At 44.7% G+C, this 16,816-nt stretch overlaps 1 protein-coding gene across 3 annotated transcripts in view; it reads right to left on the bottom strand.

Moving 5' to 3' along the window:
* The window catches only part of fbn1 (fibrillin 1), an 87,636-nt gene that overhangs the window by 27,657 nt on the left and 43,163 nt on the right, over window positions 1-16,816 (bottom strand). For all 3 annotated transcript variants that reach the window (XM_013137098.4, XM_013137101.4, XM_020054407.3), the window contains 15 exons: window positions 16,392-16,442; window positions 15,574-15,699; window positions 15,167-15,394; window positions 14,922-15,047; window positions 14,371-14,499; window positions 13,265-13,390; window positions 11,555-11,680; window positions 11,179-11,301; window positions 10,501-10,626; window positions 9,515-9,640; window positions 5,721-5,843; window positions 5,143-5,265; window positions 4,280-4,405; window positions 1,550-1,672; window positions 1-91 (listed from right to left, as the gene is read on the bottom strand). The exon at window positions 1-91 is cut by the window's left edge and continues 32 nt beyond it. In XM_013137098.4, the coding sequence (XP_012992552.2) occupies window positions 1-91; window positions 1,550-1,672; window positions 4,280-4,405; window positions 5,143-5,265; window positions 5,721-5,843; window positions 9,515-9,640; window positions 10,501-10,626; window positions 11,179-11,301; window positions 11,555-11,680; window positions 13,265-13,390; window positions 14,371-14,499; window positions 14,922-15,047; window positions 15,167-15,394; window positions 15,574-15,699; window positions 16,392-16,442 (1,873 nt within the window). The remainder of the gene's footprint in view (window positions 92-1,549; window positions 1,673-4,279; window positions 4,406-5,142; window positions 5,266-5,720; window positions 5,844-9,514; window positions 9,641-10,500; window positions 10,627-11,178; window positions 11,302-11,554; window positions 11,681-13,264; window positions 13,391-14,370; window positions 14,500-14,921; window positions 15,048-15,166; window positions 15,395-15,573; window positions 15,700-16,391; window positions 16,443-16,816) is intronic.

The following is a 16,816-nucleotide window of genomic DNA, read 5'->3' as shown; positions in this document are numbered from 1 at the left end:
AAATCCGGAGGACAATTACAGACGTAGCTGCCGGGGGTGTTGACACACAGGCCGCTGATACAGGTGGTTGGGTCCGCGCACTCATTAATGTCTGGTGGGGAAAGAATGGTGGGGGAGGGAGAGAGACAGAGTTCACATGCAATAACGCGAAGACGGTCACAAAGTGGCTCAGCATTCCTGCTTGTGATGTGATGTGCGCGTGTGCGCAGGCATACGTGTGTGTGTGTGTAGTATTAGGGAACGGGGGGGTGTGCGTCGGTGCCTCATCATTAATGGGAGACCTGACAAACTGGTGACAGCATAGTTAGGGAGGACGGGGATTATCACACTATATTTTCATCCCAGGAGAGAAGGGGAGGAGACAGGTTGGGGGGAGGATTTGGGCGTCTACACATGCAATTACATTCCTGTTAAGTCATTTGGCAGATTCTCTTACACAGAGCAGTTATAGTAAAGTGCCTTGCTCAAGGGCACCATAACCGCTTTTGTCAGGTCTGGTATTTGAAACAGCGACCATTCGACTACTGGCCCAACACTCTAACCACTAGTCTATCTGCCTCCTAGTGGACTCAATGTCTACCATTATGTAATAATCTGTTGGCCATATTCTCATTATCTACCATAATGTACTGTTCTGTTGGCCATATTCTCATTATCTATCATAATGTAATGTTCTGTTTTCCTTATCGTCATTATCTACCATTATGTAATGTCCTGTTGGCTATATCCTCATTATCTACCATAATGTAATATTCTGTTTTCCATATCCTCATTATCTACCATAATGTAATATTCTGTTTTCCATATCCTCATTATCGATCATTATGTAATGTTCTGCTTTCCTTATCCTAATTATCTACCATTATGTAATGTTCTGTTTTCCATATCCTCATTATCTACCATTATGTAATGTCCTGTTGGCTATATCCTCATTATCTACCATAATGTAATATTCTGTTTTCCATATCCTAATTATCTACCATTATGTAATGTTCTGTTTTCCATATCGTCATTATCTACCATTATGTAATGTCCTGTTGGCTATATCCTCATTATCTATCATAATGTAATATTCTGTTTTCCATATCCTAATTATCTACCATTATGTAATGTTCTGTTTTCCATATCCTCATTATCTACCATTGTGTAATGTCCTGTTGGCTATATCATCATTATCTACCATAATGTAACATTCAGTTAGCCATATCCTCATAATCTACCATAATATAATATTCTGTTGGCCATATGCTCATTATCTACCAAAATGTAATGTTCTGTTGGCCATATGCTCATTATCTACTATAATGAACTATTCTGTTGGCCATATCCTCATTATCAACTAGAATGTTATGTTCTTTTGGCCATTTGTTTTAGATACAAGTACTCCAAGACCTATGGGGAATAGGTGTGTTTGTCGTGTTCGGTGTATGTTTTGTGTATGTGTGTCTATTCATGTGTGATGTGTGCGGTGTATATGTGTGTCTATGTGTGTTTGGTGTGTGTATGTGTCTAACAGTGTGTGTGTGTGTGTGTGTGTGTTTAGGTTTACCTGTACAGTTTCCTCCACTCCTGTCTAGCTCGTAGCCGATGTTACACTCACACCTGAACAGCCCCGGAATGTTCTGACACCTTCCATTCACACAGATATCAGCAAAGGTACACTCATCTATGTCTGTGGGAGAGACAGGAGGGGAGAGCATGAGACAAAGAAAGAAAAAATAGAAAGAGAAAGAAAAAGAGAAAGAATGACCAAGGTGGGAAAGAGTGAGAAACAGGAGGAGTGGGCAGAGAGAGAAACAAAGAGGAGACAGAGGGAGAGAAACAGACAGAGTGGGCAGAGAGAGAGAAACAAAGAGAGACAGAGGGAAAGATATTGAGAGAAACAGACAGAGTGGGCAGAGAGGGAAACAAAGAAAGAGAGACAGTGAGAATGTCCAGCTGGGAAGGATTAGTATATCATGGGACAAAGTGACAGTGGTGGAAAACATACATCAGAGAGGAGGAAGTTCTTACCTCTCTGACTGACAGTTTTGGGGCACAGCTACCCAGAATGGACAGGCACGTACGGACTCACGCGCATGCAACACAAACGCATCCCCCCACAAACACACATTGACACATACACACATTTACGCACTAAAACACATGCTGACAGAGTAACAATGTACTGCATTATCTCTTGCAAATATTGGTTTAAGAAGTCTAAAATAAAACAGGCAGTGGCATCCATTTGGGCATTATCTCCTTCCAGCCATGTTCTGTCAAAGCCAATAAAGATCATATACAGTATGCCTCTGTAAAAGATTATAGCAGCGGAATCAACTATAGAGTATTTCAACTATGAATAATCCCATTCCAAAGTTATCCTCTTCACAATGTTTCAGGTGTATCCTAACATTATGCATCATATAATATCATAGAATTATACAACTCTGTATCCAAAAGAAGTTGGGATGCTGCGTAAAATGTAAATAAAAACAGAATGCAATGATGTGAACATTTCTGAGCCCATGTAGTGATGTCCACTACAGTGTCTGTTTTTAATGCAGTGCCGCCTGAGGGCCCAAAGATCACGGGCATCCAATACTGGTTTTTATTCTCCAGATTCTCAGAATCTTTTAATGATATTATGTACCATAGATGATGAGATCTCTTAGCAATTTTATGTTGTGAAACGTTATTCTTAAATTGTTTCACTAGTTGCCTGTGCAGTCTTTCACAGAGTGGTGAACCCCTCCCCATCTTTACTTCTGAAAGACTCATCCTCTCTGGGATGCTTTTTTATACCCAGTCATGTTACTGACCTGTTGCCAATTAACCTAATTAATTGTGAGATGTTCCACTAGCGTTTTCTTTTTGTAACAACACAATTTTCCAGTCTTTTGTTGCCCCTGTCCCAGCTTTTTTGAAACAGGTTGCTGGCATCAAATTAAATGCAGGCATATATCTTTCAAAAAACAATAACATTTCTCAGTTTCAACATTAGATATGTTGTCTTTGTACTATTTTCTATTGAATATGATGTTTAAATTATTTGCATTCTGTTTTTATTAACACTCACCTAAAGGATTATTAGGAACACCATACTAATACTGTGTTTGACCCCCTTTCGCCTTCAGAACAGCCTTATTTCTACCTGGCATTGATTCAACATGGGGCTGAAAGCATTCTTTAGAAATGTCGGCCCATATTGATAGGATGGCATCTTGCAGTTGATGGAGATTTGTGGGATGCACATCCAGGGCATGAAGCTCCCGTTCCACCACATCCCAAAGATGCTCTATTGGGTTGAGATATATTGACTGTGGGGGCCATTTCAGTACAGTGAACATTATCCTGCTGGAAGTAGCCATCAGAGGATGGGTACATGGTGGTCATAAAGGGATGGACATGGTCAGAAACAATGCTCAGGTAGGCCATGGCATTTAAACGATGCCCAATTGGCACTAAGGGGCCTAAAGTGTGCCAAGAAAACATCCCCCACACCATTACACCACCAGCCTGCACAGTGGTAACAAGGCATGATGGATCCATGTTCTCATTCTGTTTACGCCAAATTCTGACTCTACCATCTGAATGTCTCAACAGAAATCGAGACTCATCAGACCAGGCAACATTCTTCCAGTCTTCAACTGTCCAATTTTGGTGAGCTCGTGCAAATTGTAGCCTCTTTTTCCTATTTGTAGTGGAGATGAGTGGTACCCGGTGGGGTCTTCTGCTGTTGTAGCCCATCCGCCTCAAGGTTGTGCGTGTTGTGGTAACGAGTGGTTATTTCATCAAAGTTGCTCTTCTATCAGCTTGAATCAGTCGGCCCATTCTCCTCTGACCTCTAGCATCAACAAGGCATTTTCGCCCAGAGGACTGCCGCATACTGGATGTTATTCCCTTTTCACACCATTCTTTGTAAACCCTAGAAATGGTTGTGCGTGAAAATCCCAGTAACTGAGCAGATTGTGAAATACTCAGACCAGCCCGTCTGGCACCAACCAACATGCCACGCTCAAAATTGCTTAAATCACCTTTCTTTCCCATTCTGACATTCAGTTTGGAGTTCAGGAGATTGTCTTGACCAGGACCACACCCCTAAATGCATTGAAGCAACTGCCATGTGATTGGTTGATTACATAATTGCATTAATGAGAAATTGAACAGGTGTTCCTAATAATCCTTTAGGTGAGTGTATATTTTAGACAGCGTCCCAACTTCTTTTGAAACAGGGTTGTAATTATTTACAAATGCTGCAAACACACCCAAGGTGGATACAGTTTAAATGCCTTACCATCGCAGGCCTTTCCATCTGGGGTTGGGATGAAGCCCATGTCACACTCACAGCGGTAGCCTCCAGGAACATTCAGGCAGTGGCCACTCTCACACAGGTTCACGTTGTCTGCACACTCATCACTGTCTGTACCAGCACACATAGATTCATACATTTAACACTAATCATTGTCCGTACCAGGACACATACACACATACATTAAACTCTCATAACTGTGTGTACCAGGACACATACCTGGATACATTCAGCACTCATCACTGTCTATACCAGGACACATACATTCATACATTAATCACTAATCACTGTCTGTAACAGCACACATAGGTTCATACATTAACCACTAATCACTGTCTGTAACAGCACACATAGGTTCATACATTAACCACTAATCACTGTCTGTAACAGCACACATAGGTTCATACATTAATCACTAATCACTGTCTGTAACAGCACACATAGGTTCATACATTAATCACTAATCACTGTCTGTAACAGCACACATAGGTTCATACATTAACCACTAATCACTGTCTGTAACAGCACACATAGGTTCATACATTAACCACTAATCACTGTCTTGTACCAGGAGACATACACACATATATTAAACACTCATAACTGTGTGTACCAGGACACATACACACACACATTAAATACTCATCACGGTCTGATCTTGTCCAAAACACATCGTTTCAAATCTCTGCACAAAGAATCAGCTGGTAGTGGCATTTACAGTCAACGTTTTTAACACAGTCCGAGTTTGCGTGCGTGCGTGCGTGCGCTTTTGTGCGCGTTCATGTGCATGCCGTGTGCTTGTACGTGCGCAGTCATTTGCTTGGGTGTGTGGCGTGCACGTATGTGACCTGAGCAGTAGAAGCCGTCCCCAGAGAATCCCTCTTTGCAGTGGCAGCGATAGGAGCCCATGGTGTTCAGACAGTTGGCATTGTTGCTGCACGCGTGGGTCCCATTAGAACACTCATCCAGGTCTGGAACACACAGAACAGACATTGGAGGAGCTTGGTCACTGACTGACAACTCATGGATCGTTAAACTGTGCCTAGTCAGTTGTTACCGGAGTTATCACATGTGACATGATAGCACAAACAAGCTAAGTTATTGGATCTTTTGATCATCTATATGACACGTGGGTGGCTGAATATGGGTGTTATTAGCTCCTCTGGATTAAAAAAAATAAACCTGTTCTGTAGATGATCACTGAATGTAGTTGGTACATTTCGGCAATGTTCCAGGTACCATAGTAATACAAAAGCTGATAGTTGTTGGTTTAATCTGCTTACGACAAGTCATAAGTGATCATAGCTGGTCACATGCAATAGCTGTTCATCAATGTTCTCAACTGTTTATAGCTGTCATATCCATTTATACCTAATTACAGCTGGTTGAAGCTGTTCATAGCTAGCTGGACATAGGTTGTTCATACCTGTGCATTTAATGCCATCTCCGATCCATCCTGGACCACAGCTGCACTTGAAGCTTCCTGCCGTGTTGGTACAGGTGGCATGTCTGTCACAGTTGTGGGCCCCAATCTCACACTCATTAATATCTGGCGGAAGGAAACAAGGATGACAGTTAGTAAGAAACTCACTTGTGAAACTCACTTGGCTTTGGTCTATGCATTTGTCATGTGTCGTCATGTGTCGTCATGTGTCGTCATGTGTCGTCATGTGTCGTCGTGTCGTCATGTGTCGGCATGTGTCGTAATGTGTCGTCATGTGGTTTCTGGATCTGTATATTTAGAAGCATGTGCTGTATCCCAAAGTTGTAATGAAAATGTTAGTAACAAAATAACATTTAAATACTGTAGGTATGGGGAGCTTTGTTTTCAGTGATCACAAAACCTTCCCCCCACAAGGAGTCAGGTTTTCCTGTGCCACCTCTGGTCTATGACAAGGCTGTGCTCACTTAGCCTGCAAGGTCATGCTTTTTAGGTTTAGATTATTTAAACACGGTGAAATAGTTTGCTGTGGTCTACTGTAGATCTAGGACAAGACAGTGCTGAATTTAGCTATGTGGTTGTGTTTCCCAGCAATGTTTCATACTGATTGACTGGAAATTATGGTCTGGAGGCATCTGTTTGTTAGTAGAACATGATGGTGAAACACCAGCTGGATAGAGCTACTTTAAGCTTTACCTTTCTCTTGGCAATACAGGGCTTTAACAGACCCTCTAGTTTAGTCTGGTCTGGTTCAGTCTCTCTGAGCAACATGTCCAGGCTCCATCAACTCAGACCCTCTGATCTAGTCTGGTCTGGTTCAGTCTCTCTGAGCAACATGTCCAGGCTCCATCCACTCAGACCCTCTGATCTAGTCTGGTCTGGTTCAGTCTCTCTGAGCAACATTTCCAGGCTCCATCCACTCAGACCCTCTGGTCTTGTCTGGTCTGGTTCAGTCTCTCTGAGAAACATATCCAGGCTCCATCCATTCCGGCTCAATGGAGCAGCTAACGTCCAACAATAAACGCAAGTCCAATTGGAGCTGTGACCGTTCCTAGTATGTAGATTTAATTGTGACTTTGTGTGTGTGTGTGTGACCGCTTTTGTACCAGAATCCCTTTTAAATGTTAATTGTTGGCATGTTTCCTGGTCCAGATGTCAGTTGGGAAAGTAAATCTGTCCCATAGTTACATAAAGCAATGTCTATGGTGTGCTTGGGCTTAACTCTACTAATAAACATAAACTCCTTTCATTAAAAACCAATTACAATTACATTACCACGCTCCACAAATATATGTCACTCTATGAAGATAGATTATCGCACAGATTATTAGCTAGCTATAATTATCAAATGTTAAAGCAGACATTCAGAAATTAAAACGATTAACGAGATCAATTAAACTCTCTTTATCTTATAAAAAAAAAAAAAAGGCTTCTACATCCTCCTACTTTTTAGGGCTTAACTGCTGGTTAACACATGAATAAATAGTGGGTCAGATATCACCCAGTCATCCAATTTATCCTCTGTACGATGTGGGATTTACCCTCACAAAAACACATTCTTTCTGAACAACACACTAGAGCCAAGGCACTCCGTCACAGGCCATCTACAATGCAGTCTTTAATTGCAGCTTAAACACCTAAGTTATTTGGCAAGTGTCTGCAAAGTAATCAGCCGGCAAAGCGCTCATTGCCAATGTCCTGGTCCCAGAGTTAACGGCACGGAGAACAGAAATGGTGATTTGACCAAAACAATAATCTTGAAAACTGATTACAACATATCTGGACGGCCCAGACCTGTTCTGAGCCGAACAAATATGACTGATTTCTCCTTCTTTGCTCTCGCTCTCACTCTCTCATATTCACTTCAACCTTAGTTCCTGCCTTCTTCTCAGTAATCAAGTCATTTGGTCATTCAGAGAACTTTCAATTAAAGAAAAGCACCACTTGATGAGGAAAGGGACTAGATTCCCCTGCATTGCCGGTTTCCACATCATACACTGTGTCCTGACCATGCCCTCCGTGTGATGTGTGTTCAGATGGGGCTGTCCTGGGGTGTTCAGTGGTAATATGAGGGCTGGCACAGCAGGTCTGATTACAGAGATGTGACAGAGAGAGTTCCACTAGATGACAGATACTTCCTTCACCTTTGAAGCTAAATAGTGAAAGGTACACACACGATAGAACACAGAAAACCTGCTGTTAATTTTTGCTTATTTTTCATAGGGTTTACTTTCAGGCCAAGGTAAGCTGATTAAATTGAAGGTCCAACTCTACATAAAAAAAGACACTTATTATTATTTATTTGATATCAGCGCAGTGCTAACTACTAATAATCAAATCAGATGAACATAACTCAACCTGACCCGACAAACGGACCCGACATGACTACCTAACCCAAACATAGGACCATGACTAACCCAAACACAGGACCATGGCGACCTAACCCAACCACAGGACCATGACTACCAAACCCAAACACAGGACCATGACTACCTAACCACAGGACCATGACTACCTAACGACCACAGCCTACAGAGACTTCTCTATGTAGTGATTTAATGCTGGTCTACACAGGGAAACTCCCAGGCCTATAAACCCCTCATCAGCTTCTCTTCTAGATCCCCACCCTGTCACACACACACAAACTGTCTATATATGCTAAGCAGTGTGGAATACAGCAAATAAATGATTCCTCTGGGACCACTGTTAACAGCTGGCTCACATCTTTCTCTTTTTGTCTGTCTCTCTCTCTTTCTCTCTCTCCCTCTCTCAAATCACACCCTATTCCACATGAAGCACACTACTTTCCAAGGGAGTCTTGTGTGGTAGGTAGTGCACTGCGTTTGACCACAACCCTTAGTGAAGTAAACTAGAAGGAATACAGGGTGCCTTTTGAGATAAAGTGGACTTTATATCCAGGGAACCTGTCAGTTCTGCATTACAAGTACTTTAGAACCCTGTCTGAGAGGAATTACAGAACCATTCCAGAGAACCGAATTCCAAACCTGTGAATCAGAGACGGCTGCTATGCAATTCCAACTTTCTCAAAACAAGGAAAACGCTAACATCTGTGTGTGCGTGCGTGTGTGCGTGTGCGCATGTGCGGAGGTGTGTTCCTGCATGTGTGTGTTTGTGTTAGGGGCTCCTCGGGGGCTGTTTTACAGACAGATCTGTTTGTTTGTGTGCGTTTGAGGGGAAACACTGAACGCTGACAACATGGTGACTCATCCTGACATCACTAATCTATCCAGGATGACTTCAGACATCACTAACTTAACCCAGAGAGGCAGAAGAGATATTGTCACGTTGTTCTCCCTCTCTCACGCACCCAAGAACCCAGGTGGAACCCAGACGCACGCACGCACACACAGTAGCAAGACCCTATGGAATGCTGCTATAACCTATACAACGTCCAGGTGTGTAGCACGGCTCGACTGGGTTTCAAGAAAAAAAATGTCCAGGCTTCTGTGTGCGTGTCCTATGTGGTCAGTTACCTAGGTACACCCCTTTCCCTCGAGCAGCTGCTTTGGCTACTTCTGCCCTCTGACTGCAGTATTTATGTGTGTTGGCTTGATTACAGGTGATCATTTCACACCGTTGACCCAAGCATCGCGTCATGCTTAAGAGAAGCTAATGAATCAACAACAAAGGAACAATCATCTAATCCGAAGCACACGTCTGACCACAGAGCAAGGTGAGCTCATGGTGAGTGTGTGTTTGTGTATCGGCGTTGGCGTGTACGCGTGCGTGCGTGCGCGTGCGTGCGTGCGTGCGTGTACCTGTGCAGCCAGTTGTCCCCTTGCGTACGGAGTAGCCCAGTTCACAGTGGCAGATGAAGGATCCTTTGGTGTTCTCACAGACCCCACTGAGACAGATGTTAGGGTTCAGCACACACTCGTCCACATCTGAGGGGAAGAAGGAGAGGGAATGAAGGGGTTTTGGGGGACACGGAGGACAGACCGAAAGAAAGGTTATTTCATATTTTCGTACATTCTATTCACCTGCATCGCTAAAGAGATGCACAAAATTGAATCATCAGTCGTTGTAGGAACTTTGCAAATTTCAAGTACTGTCGACACCTTCTTTTACTGGCTATAAGCTACAGATTGGCTGTTTGGAGTGATATGTCCATTCTCCTAAGACCGACGTTCAGACCTAAAAATAAATCCTCCACAAAGTGTTTATACTGACCAAAAAAGGACCCCAGCACTGTTCTGCGCTGTCTTTACACTCACAATGTGTGTGTGCATTTCCACTCTAGTGCCAGTCTTTCATCAGTCTTGTCATGTTCTTTATATCAGACAGTGAAAGCAGTTGGAATGTCACTCAGTCCTAACACACACACACACAAAACTCATATTCATTTCATGAATCATAACTTGGATAACCTTTACGCTAATATTATATTGTCAGGATAAATCAATGAGATTTATTGGGGTGCTGCTAATTCCCATGTGTCCGATGCAGTGGGGAAGAATTGGAGATATAAATCAAAACTAACACTAACACCGAAAATGTCGCATAGTTCTGATGATACAACCTCTCTAGTGTCTGGTCTTTTTTGGGAAGAGTTCACCCAGAAGATTGCTAGGTAGTGGTTGTTTTTTTTTTTTTGAAAACAATGGGGTTGTTTTCTGTTTACAGGATAGAGAATTACAGTAAGAAAAGACACACCACAGCAGCGAGTCGGACTGAAATCTGGTCCATGTGTTCTGGGAACGGGGGCGTAAGAACACTAGACCTAGTCAGTATGCCGGATAGTTACCCAGACAGGTCTTCATATCTTCAGAGGACATGAAACCATCAAAGCAGATACACTGGTACTCCCCAGGGATGTTAGTGCACTGTCCTCCGTCGCAGATGTCTGGACTTTCATCACACTCGTCGATGTCTGGCAAGAGAGGACAAACGTTCGTTACAACACATAAGAACGTCCCAGGGGCACACATGTCCCCAGGCAGGTCCGTGACGACAGAATAAGGACAGAGGAACGGACGGGGGGGGGGGGGGGGGGGGGGGGCTGCACTTGGATCAGTTCGTTGACATTTGCAACAGCTGAGAAAGGCATCCCGCGGCGCTTCTCACCTGGCAACCAACAATAAACAGGGTGAAACACAGAGAATTGGGAAGGGATTAGACAACATTGTGCTTTTGTCTTTCTATTGGTTGCGCCGGTGTGAATGATTCTGGCCGTTGTATCTCTCCCCAGTAACAGAGCCAATGGGAGTCATGTGTCCGGGGATGAGGCCGTAATTGAATGAGGATGACTATGTCCAGAGTTGCTTTTTGTCGGGTTTCTTCCTAGCTCCGGGTGTGTAAATAGAGTCATTGGGGTTGTAGTGGATTGGAGGACGATGTGACAGAAATACAGAGAGAGAGACAGAGAGAGAGACTCGGATCGACAGACAGGCGGGCGGACATACAGTGTGTCCAGTCTACTGACCAGTGCAGCTTCTGAGGTCCGGCATGAGGGCGTAACCAGAGCGACAGCTGCACTCGTAGCTCCCCTCAGAGTTGGTACAGAACGTCTCACAACCTCCATTCTGGATCGTGCACTCATCAATATCTGTCGAGAGCGAGCACAGACGCATATCATTCTACACACATTAGGACAGCGAAACATGAGGCACATGCACATAATTGTTTCTCTCGCGAACATCATGCATTTTGCTGGGAATTTACAGAAGACTTAACGACTCTCAGGAATTCACGTTCCACGGCCAAACAGACAATTATTATAAACAACACTCTAGATGTAATCTCAACATTCTAGATCCATGTAACAGTTTAATGAGAGAACAAGGGGTCAGCTGTCTCACCAACACAGGCCAGGTGGTTCTCTGTGGGTTTGTATCCAGTGTTACAGGAACATTGGTAGCGTCCAATCAAATTCACACACTGACCGTTCCGACACAGCTTCTCACTCAGTTCACACTCGTTAATATCTGTGAAAGAAACACACACACACACACACACACACATCCACACACACACACGCATACACACACACACACATATATACACACACACACACACACATACACACATTCACACACACACACACACACACACACACACACACACACACACACACAAGCATACACACACACACACACACATACACACACACACACATACACATACACACATTCACACACACACACACACACACACACACAAGCATACACACACACACACAAGCAAAACATTAAACACAGCTGGACACCCCTAGTCACTACATCCGGAGATGCTTTTAAATAAACAAAACCCTTCTCCATTGTTCCTACAAGTCTCTCTTTTTTGAATTAGCTATAAAACATAAGTAGCATAATGGGCAATTATGAGTCATCCGCTTAACTGCACACACACTCACACACACATGCACACATTATTAATATTCCTTTTGAGAACCAACATATACTCCCATAAAAAAAAACATATTTTCCCTAACCTCTAACCCCATTTCAAACCCTAAACCTCACATATAACACTAATCGTAACCGCAAGCCAAAAATTGCCTTTTTTTCTAAGAACGGCAGGCTTCTAGTCCTCACAAGTCTGGTTATACAACCACACATGCTTCAGTCAAACGAAAGCCTCCGTCCAATTAATTTCATAGGCAGCTAGTCTGTATGATACAGACGGCCGTCCACTCATGAAGCCATACCTATCTATCACCCCATCCATCACCTTACCGCAGCCCTCATATTCAGACATACATCCAACCATTTGGCCCACACACAGAGACAAAAACACGCACAACACAGGTCAACACGCATCATACTCACAAGACATATACCAAGATCCATATACCATGAAAACAACACACACAATAGCGTGCATCCAACAAACACACACACACACACACTCGGCTCCAATCCTGCCCCCAGGAGCAGTCCCCCTGTTTCTCCCTTACAGTGACAGTCCTACACACACTTGGTGGTCCTCCCTCCTTCACTAAGGCCTCTCCTCATCACAACAACCACACAGTAGGTGTGGTTGTTTGCACCAAATGTGTCTCACCAAGCCGTTCTGATCACACTGCTCGCTCAACCGGGATATGTTTAGCTCATACACGTGTGCTTGAGGTCAGCACATTCCCCAGCTTGAGGCGGCAGACGCCTGTCCTACCGCAATTTGTTGCTAGAGCACATGGTGACGAGGCGGCCGTGTACGGCGTTAATCTGTCTACAACGGGCAACACCGAGCCAAACGGCGCCGCCCCGTGCGGGACCCCCAGGCATCGTCGGCACGCCGCTATAAGGATTCGCAGAAACGCCAGGCCACTGGGACGCAGCTGTACTGTCAGGCGGTGACTTAGAGCACTTCACCAATCAGGGGCCCTGTTTCCATAAGTCCCAGCTTCCTTTCGGCCTTTCTTCCTTCATTATTTCCATCCACTTTAAATGGCACTGATCCGATTGTTCTGGTTAAATGAATAGGGCGGGTAATGTGTTTCCACATATCCATTCACGGAGGCACTCCAGGAGGGGAACAGAATCGGGCGGGTGCTTTTTTGGATGACTCACCGAGGCAGGCCGATCCATCCGGGGCGATCTCGTGTCCGTCGGGACACAGGCACTGGAAGCTCCCCTCGGTGTTTACACACTCCCCACCACGACACAGTAGAGGGTTCCGCTCACACTCATCAATGTCTGGGAGGTGAGAACACACACAGAGAAAGACAGGGAGAAAGGGAGAGAGAGAGGGAGGAAGAGAGATCGGGAGGGAGAGAGGCAGAAGTAGTGGTAGAGGGGGAAGAAGAGAGGAACGGGGGGGAGGGAGACGGAGAGATTGTGTGCATTTCAGACAATGTGGAATGTACATCAGGCTATTTCTCAATTTACTCTCTGTAGTTTAATCATCTGTAGTCTCTCTGTAGTTTAATCATCTGTAGTCTCATCTGTAGTCCGGTCTCTAGTCATCTATTGTCTCATTGTCGTCTCATCTGTAGTCTCATCTCTAGTCATCTGCAATCTCATCAGTAATCTCATTTGTAGTCTCATCTGAAGTCATTAATACTTTGTGGGAATAATAACTATAATTGCTCTCAGGAATGTGCTTAAAGCCAAGCCATGGCTATTACATTCTTAAATAAAGAAATAAACCATCAAACATTAAACATTTTCACAGATGGCAAGACATTATGACCAGTAATTGCACATAAACGTGGCTGAATGTTAGAGTGTGTGTGTGTGTGTGTGCGCGCGCGCAAATTGCAGTAAAATAAAATAATCCAGATAGAAACAGTACAGTAGGGTGAGGGCACGGGAAATGATCTGAGCGTGCCTTGAAAGTACGTCTGGGATTCCCATAAAGGCTGTAACACTCAGGCAGCGCAGGCCTGGGAGGGCCGTTACACACACACAAACACACACACCCACACACACACACACACAGACAGACCCAGACCCGGTGCCTGAGTTCTGGTGTGGTTCAACATGGTGGCCTTCTACTTAAACACTTCTCGTTGCCTTGTAAAGGTCTGTGGCACTGTGATTATGAAGGTGGTTTCTATGTGTGTTATCCTTTCATTAATCTGCACTCCACTGTCCACTTGAGACACAGGTTGAATCTAGGATTGTGACGGGAGGGTTGCGGAGGTGTGTGGAGGTGTGTTTGGTTCATAACTCACCCATGCAGACCTTCATCATCATGAATCCGCTCTCGTAACCCTGGAAACACTCACACTCAAACTCTCCAGCTGTGTTCACACACGTCCCGTGACCACACAGGTCTGGAGAGATGTGGCACTCGTCAATGTCTGAGGGGACAAACACACCAGAGTTAGCTCAAGGACAAACACACCAGCGTTAGCTCATCGACAAACACACCAGAGTCAGCTCAAGGACAAACACACCAGCGTTAGCTCATCGACAAACACACCAGAGTTAGCTCAAGGACAAACACACCAGACTTAGCTCAAGGACAAACCCACAAGAGTTAGCTCATGGACATACAGAGTGGGAGACATTTTGGTTGTCTCTAAGGACGCCACACGGTCCTGTCTCAATCAACGGGTAGAGTGTGGCACTTGGGGGTTGTGGGTTCGATTCCCACGTGTAGCAAGTGTGAAAGATCTACGTAAACATGTATGTCCTGGTCACTAGAGTAAGTGGCTCTGGGTAGAAGTGTGTGCTGAATGAGTTAAATATGGGGACTGTATGCGGTGTGCTGTGATCTGACCTGTACAGTTCCTTTCATCAGAGTCCAAAGAGAAGCCCTTGTCACAGCGACACCGGAAACTACCGATGGTGTTCCTGCACCTCCCGTTGGAGCACAAGCTGTGGATCATCTTACACTCGTTTATATCTGACAAGAGGGAGGGACAGGGACAACGAGGCAGGGAGCCAGAACAGGTTACAGACATCTACTCACGGTGAAGCAGCCCCAATTCGACAGGTCACCCAACAGAACAGAGCCGGGCCTACCTTTGAGGAAGGGCCGCCCGTTGATGAAGTCTCCCCTGTTAGCGAAGCCGGGCCCCCTGGGACAGAGCTGGGTGTACACCTGAGAGCCCTTCTCTGGACACTCCTCACATTCCGGGCCCCAGGCCACGCCCACTGAGCAGCAGCACGCGTCCACGCGGTGACGCCCTGGGATAGGGGCTCCGCAGCGCTCGTCCTCGTGGCTCAGGTAACACTGCTCTGTGCGCAGGTCTGGTGCGGGAAACACACACACAATACAGTTTTAGAAAAACCTCAATCTCCCCATTTTGAATCTTGCAATACGGCAGCGGCAAGAAGTGCAATGGACAGTTACGGCCGCTGGCGTATTCCCATTAGTATAATGGACTACAATTCCCATCAGTGCAGTGCCTGTGGACTACAGTACTCACCTATGCAAGTCCGTCCAGTGGCATCGACAGTCATCCCAGAGGGACACTGGCAGATGAAGGAGCCCACGGTGTTCACACATTTCCCGTTGATACACACTCCCGGGAAAACCAGACACTCATTCACATCTACCGGCGAAGAGAGAACACACAACCTAGACTCCATTAGCAACAACCCAAACACAACAGACAAACAATCTGTTATCACTAATAGAAAAATAAAACACTAACTCAATATTTTTCCAGGAGCTCGTCAGTCATGAGCAAGCGGGCATTATCTGTCTGTAAACCATCTGTACACGCATATTTTAAACACCTGCACCCCCACACGCACCCACCTCACACAGAGACACACACACACAGGCAAACCAACCCAAAACTATCATGGACAGCGCCGACCATGGCACAGCGATCCGCAGTAGTATGCCAGACTCAAGAAGGAACATGACTCTGCATAAATAAGCCTGTACCCTAATTCCCTCGACCGTCACAGTCCTGCAGATTAGTGTTCCCCCTCATTAATATATTCATCATATTCATTGTCTTCTTCATTCATCACACTGAACTTGTGTGTGTGTGTGTTTATCTACATATGTATATATTATGTGGCCAGATGCACAGCTGTGCCTGTCTTAGGTTGTCCTGGTTTCAAAGGTGGGATCTTCCTATTGCATATAATCTACACACAGACATGCTATTTTCTAAGTGGTTTCTGTAATTACAGTGTAATGATAATGTTTAATAAAATGTAACAATGTTTTATCTTGGGTACTCATAATAATAATGTGGTCCTGTCAGGGTCCTTCTCAAGGTGACTTTACCTTCACAGATGGTTCCTTTGACCCTGGCATAACCCTTAGTGCAGATCGGATCTGAAAGAGAGGAACAGGTCATGTTATACAAGTATCTATATGCTATACTCAGACAGGGAGAGTTTTTTTAACTCAGGCCTAACTGTCATCAAGTTCCAGAATGGGTAACTTTTGATGGCTCAAAAGATACAAACAATATGACTGCAGGTCTGAGTACACAAACCTTACAGGAACTCAAGGAGGGGGAAAGGAACAATGCTGTCAGTAGCCCACCCCTGACGCAGCTGCAGGTTCACCACACCTAGTTCTGGGATCAACTCTCACCTAGCTCTGGTATCAACTCATACCTAGTTCCGGGATCAACTCTCACTTAGTTCTGGGATCAACTCTCACCTAGTTCTGGGATCAACTCTCACCTAGTTCTGGGATAAACT

Source organism: Esox lucius, chromosome 2 (genome assembly GCF_011004845.1).
Source record: "Esox lucius isolate fEsoLuc1 chromosome 2, fEsoLuc1.pri, whole genome shotgun sequence".
Lineage (NCBI taxonomy): Eukaryota > Metazoa > Chordata > Actinopteri > Esociformes > Esocidae > Esox > Esox lucius.
This window is presented reverse-complemented; position numbering and strand designations above follow the sequence as displayed.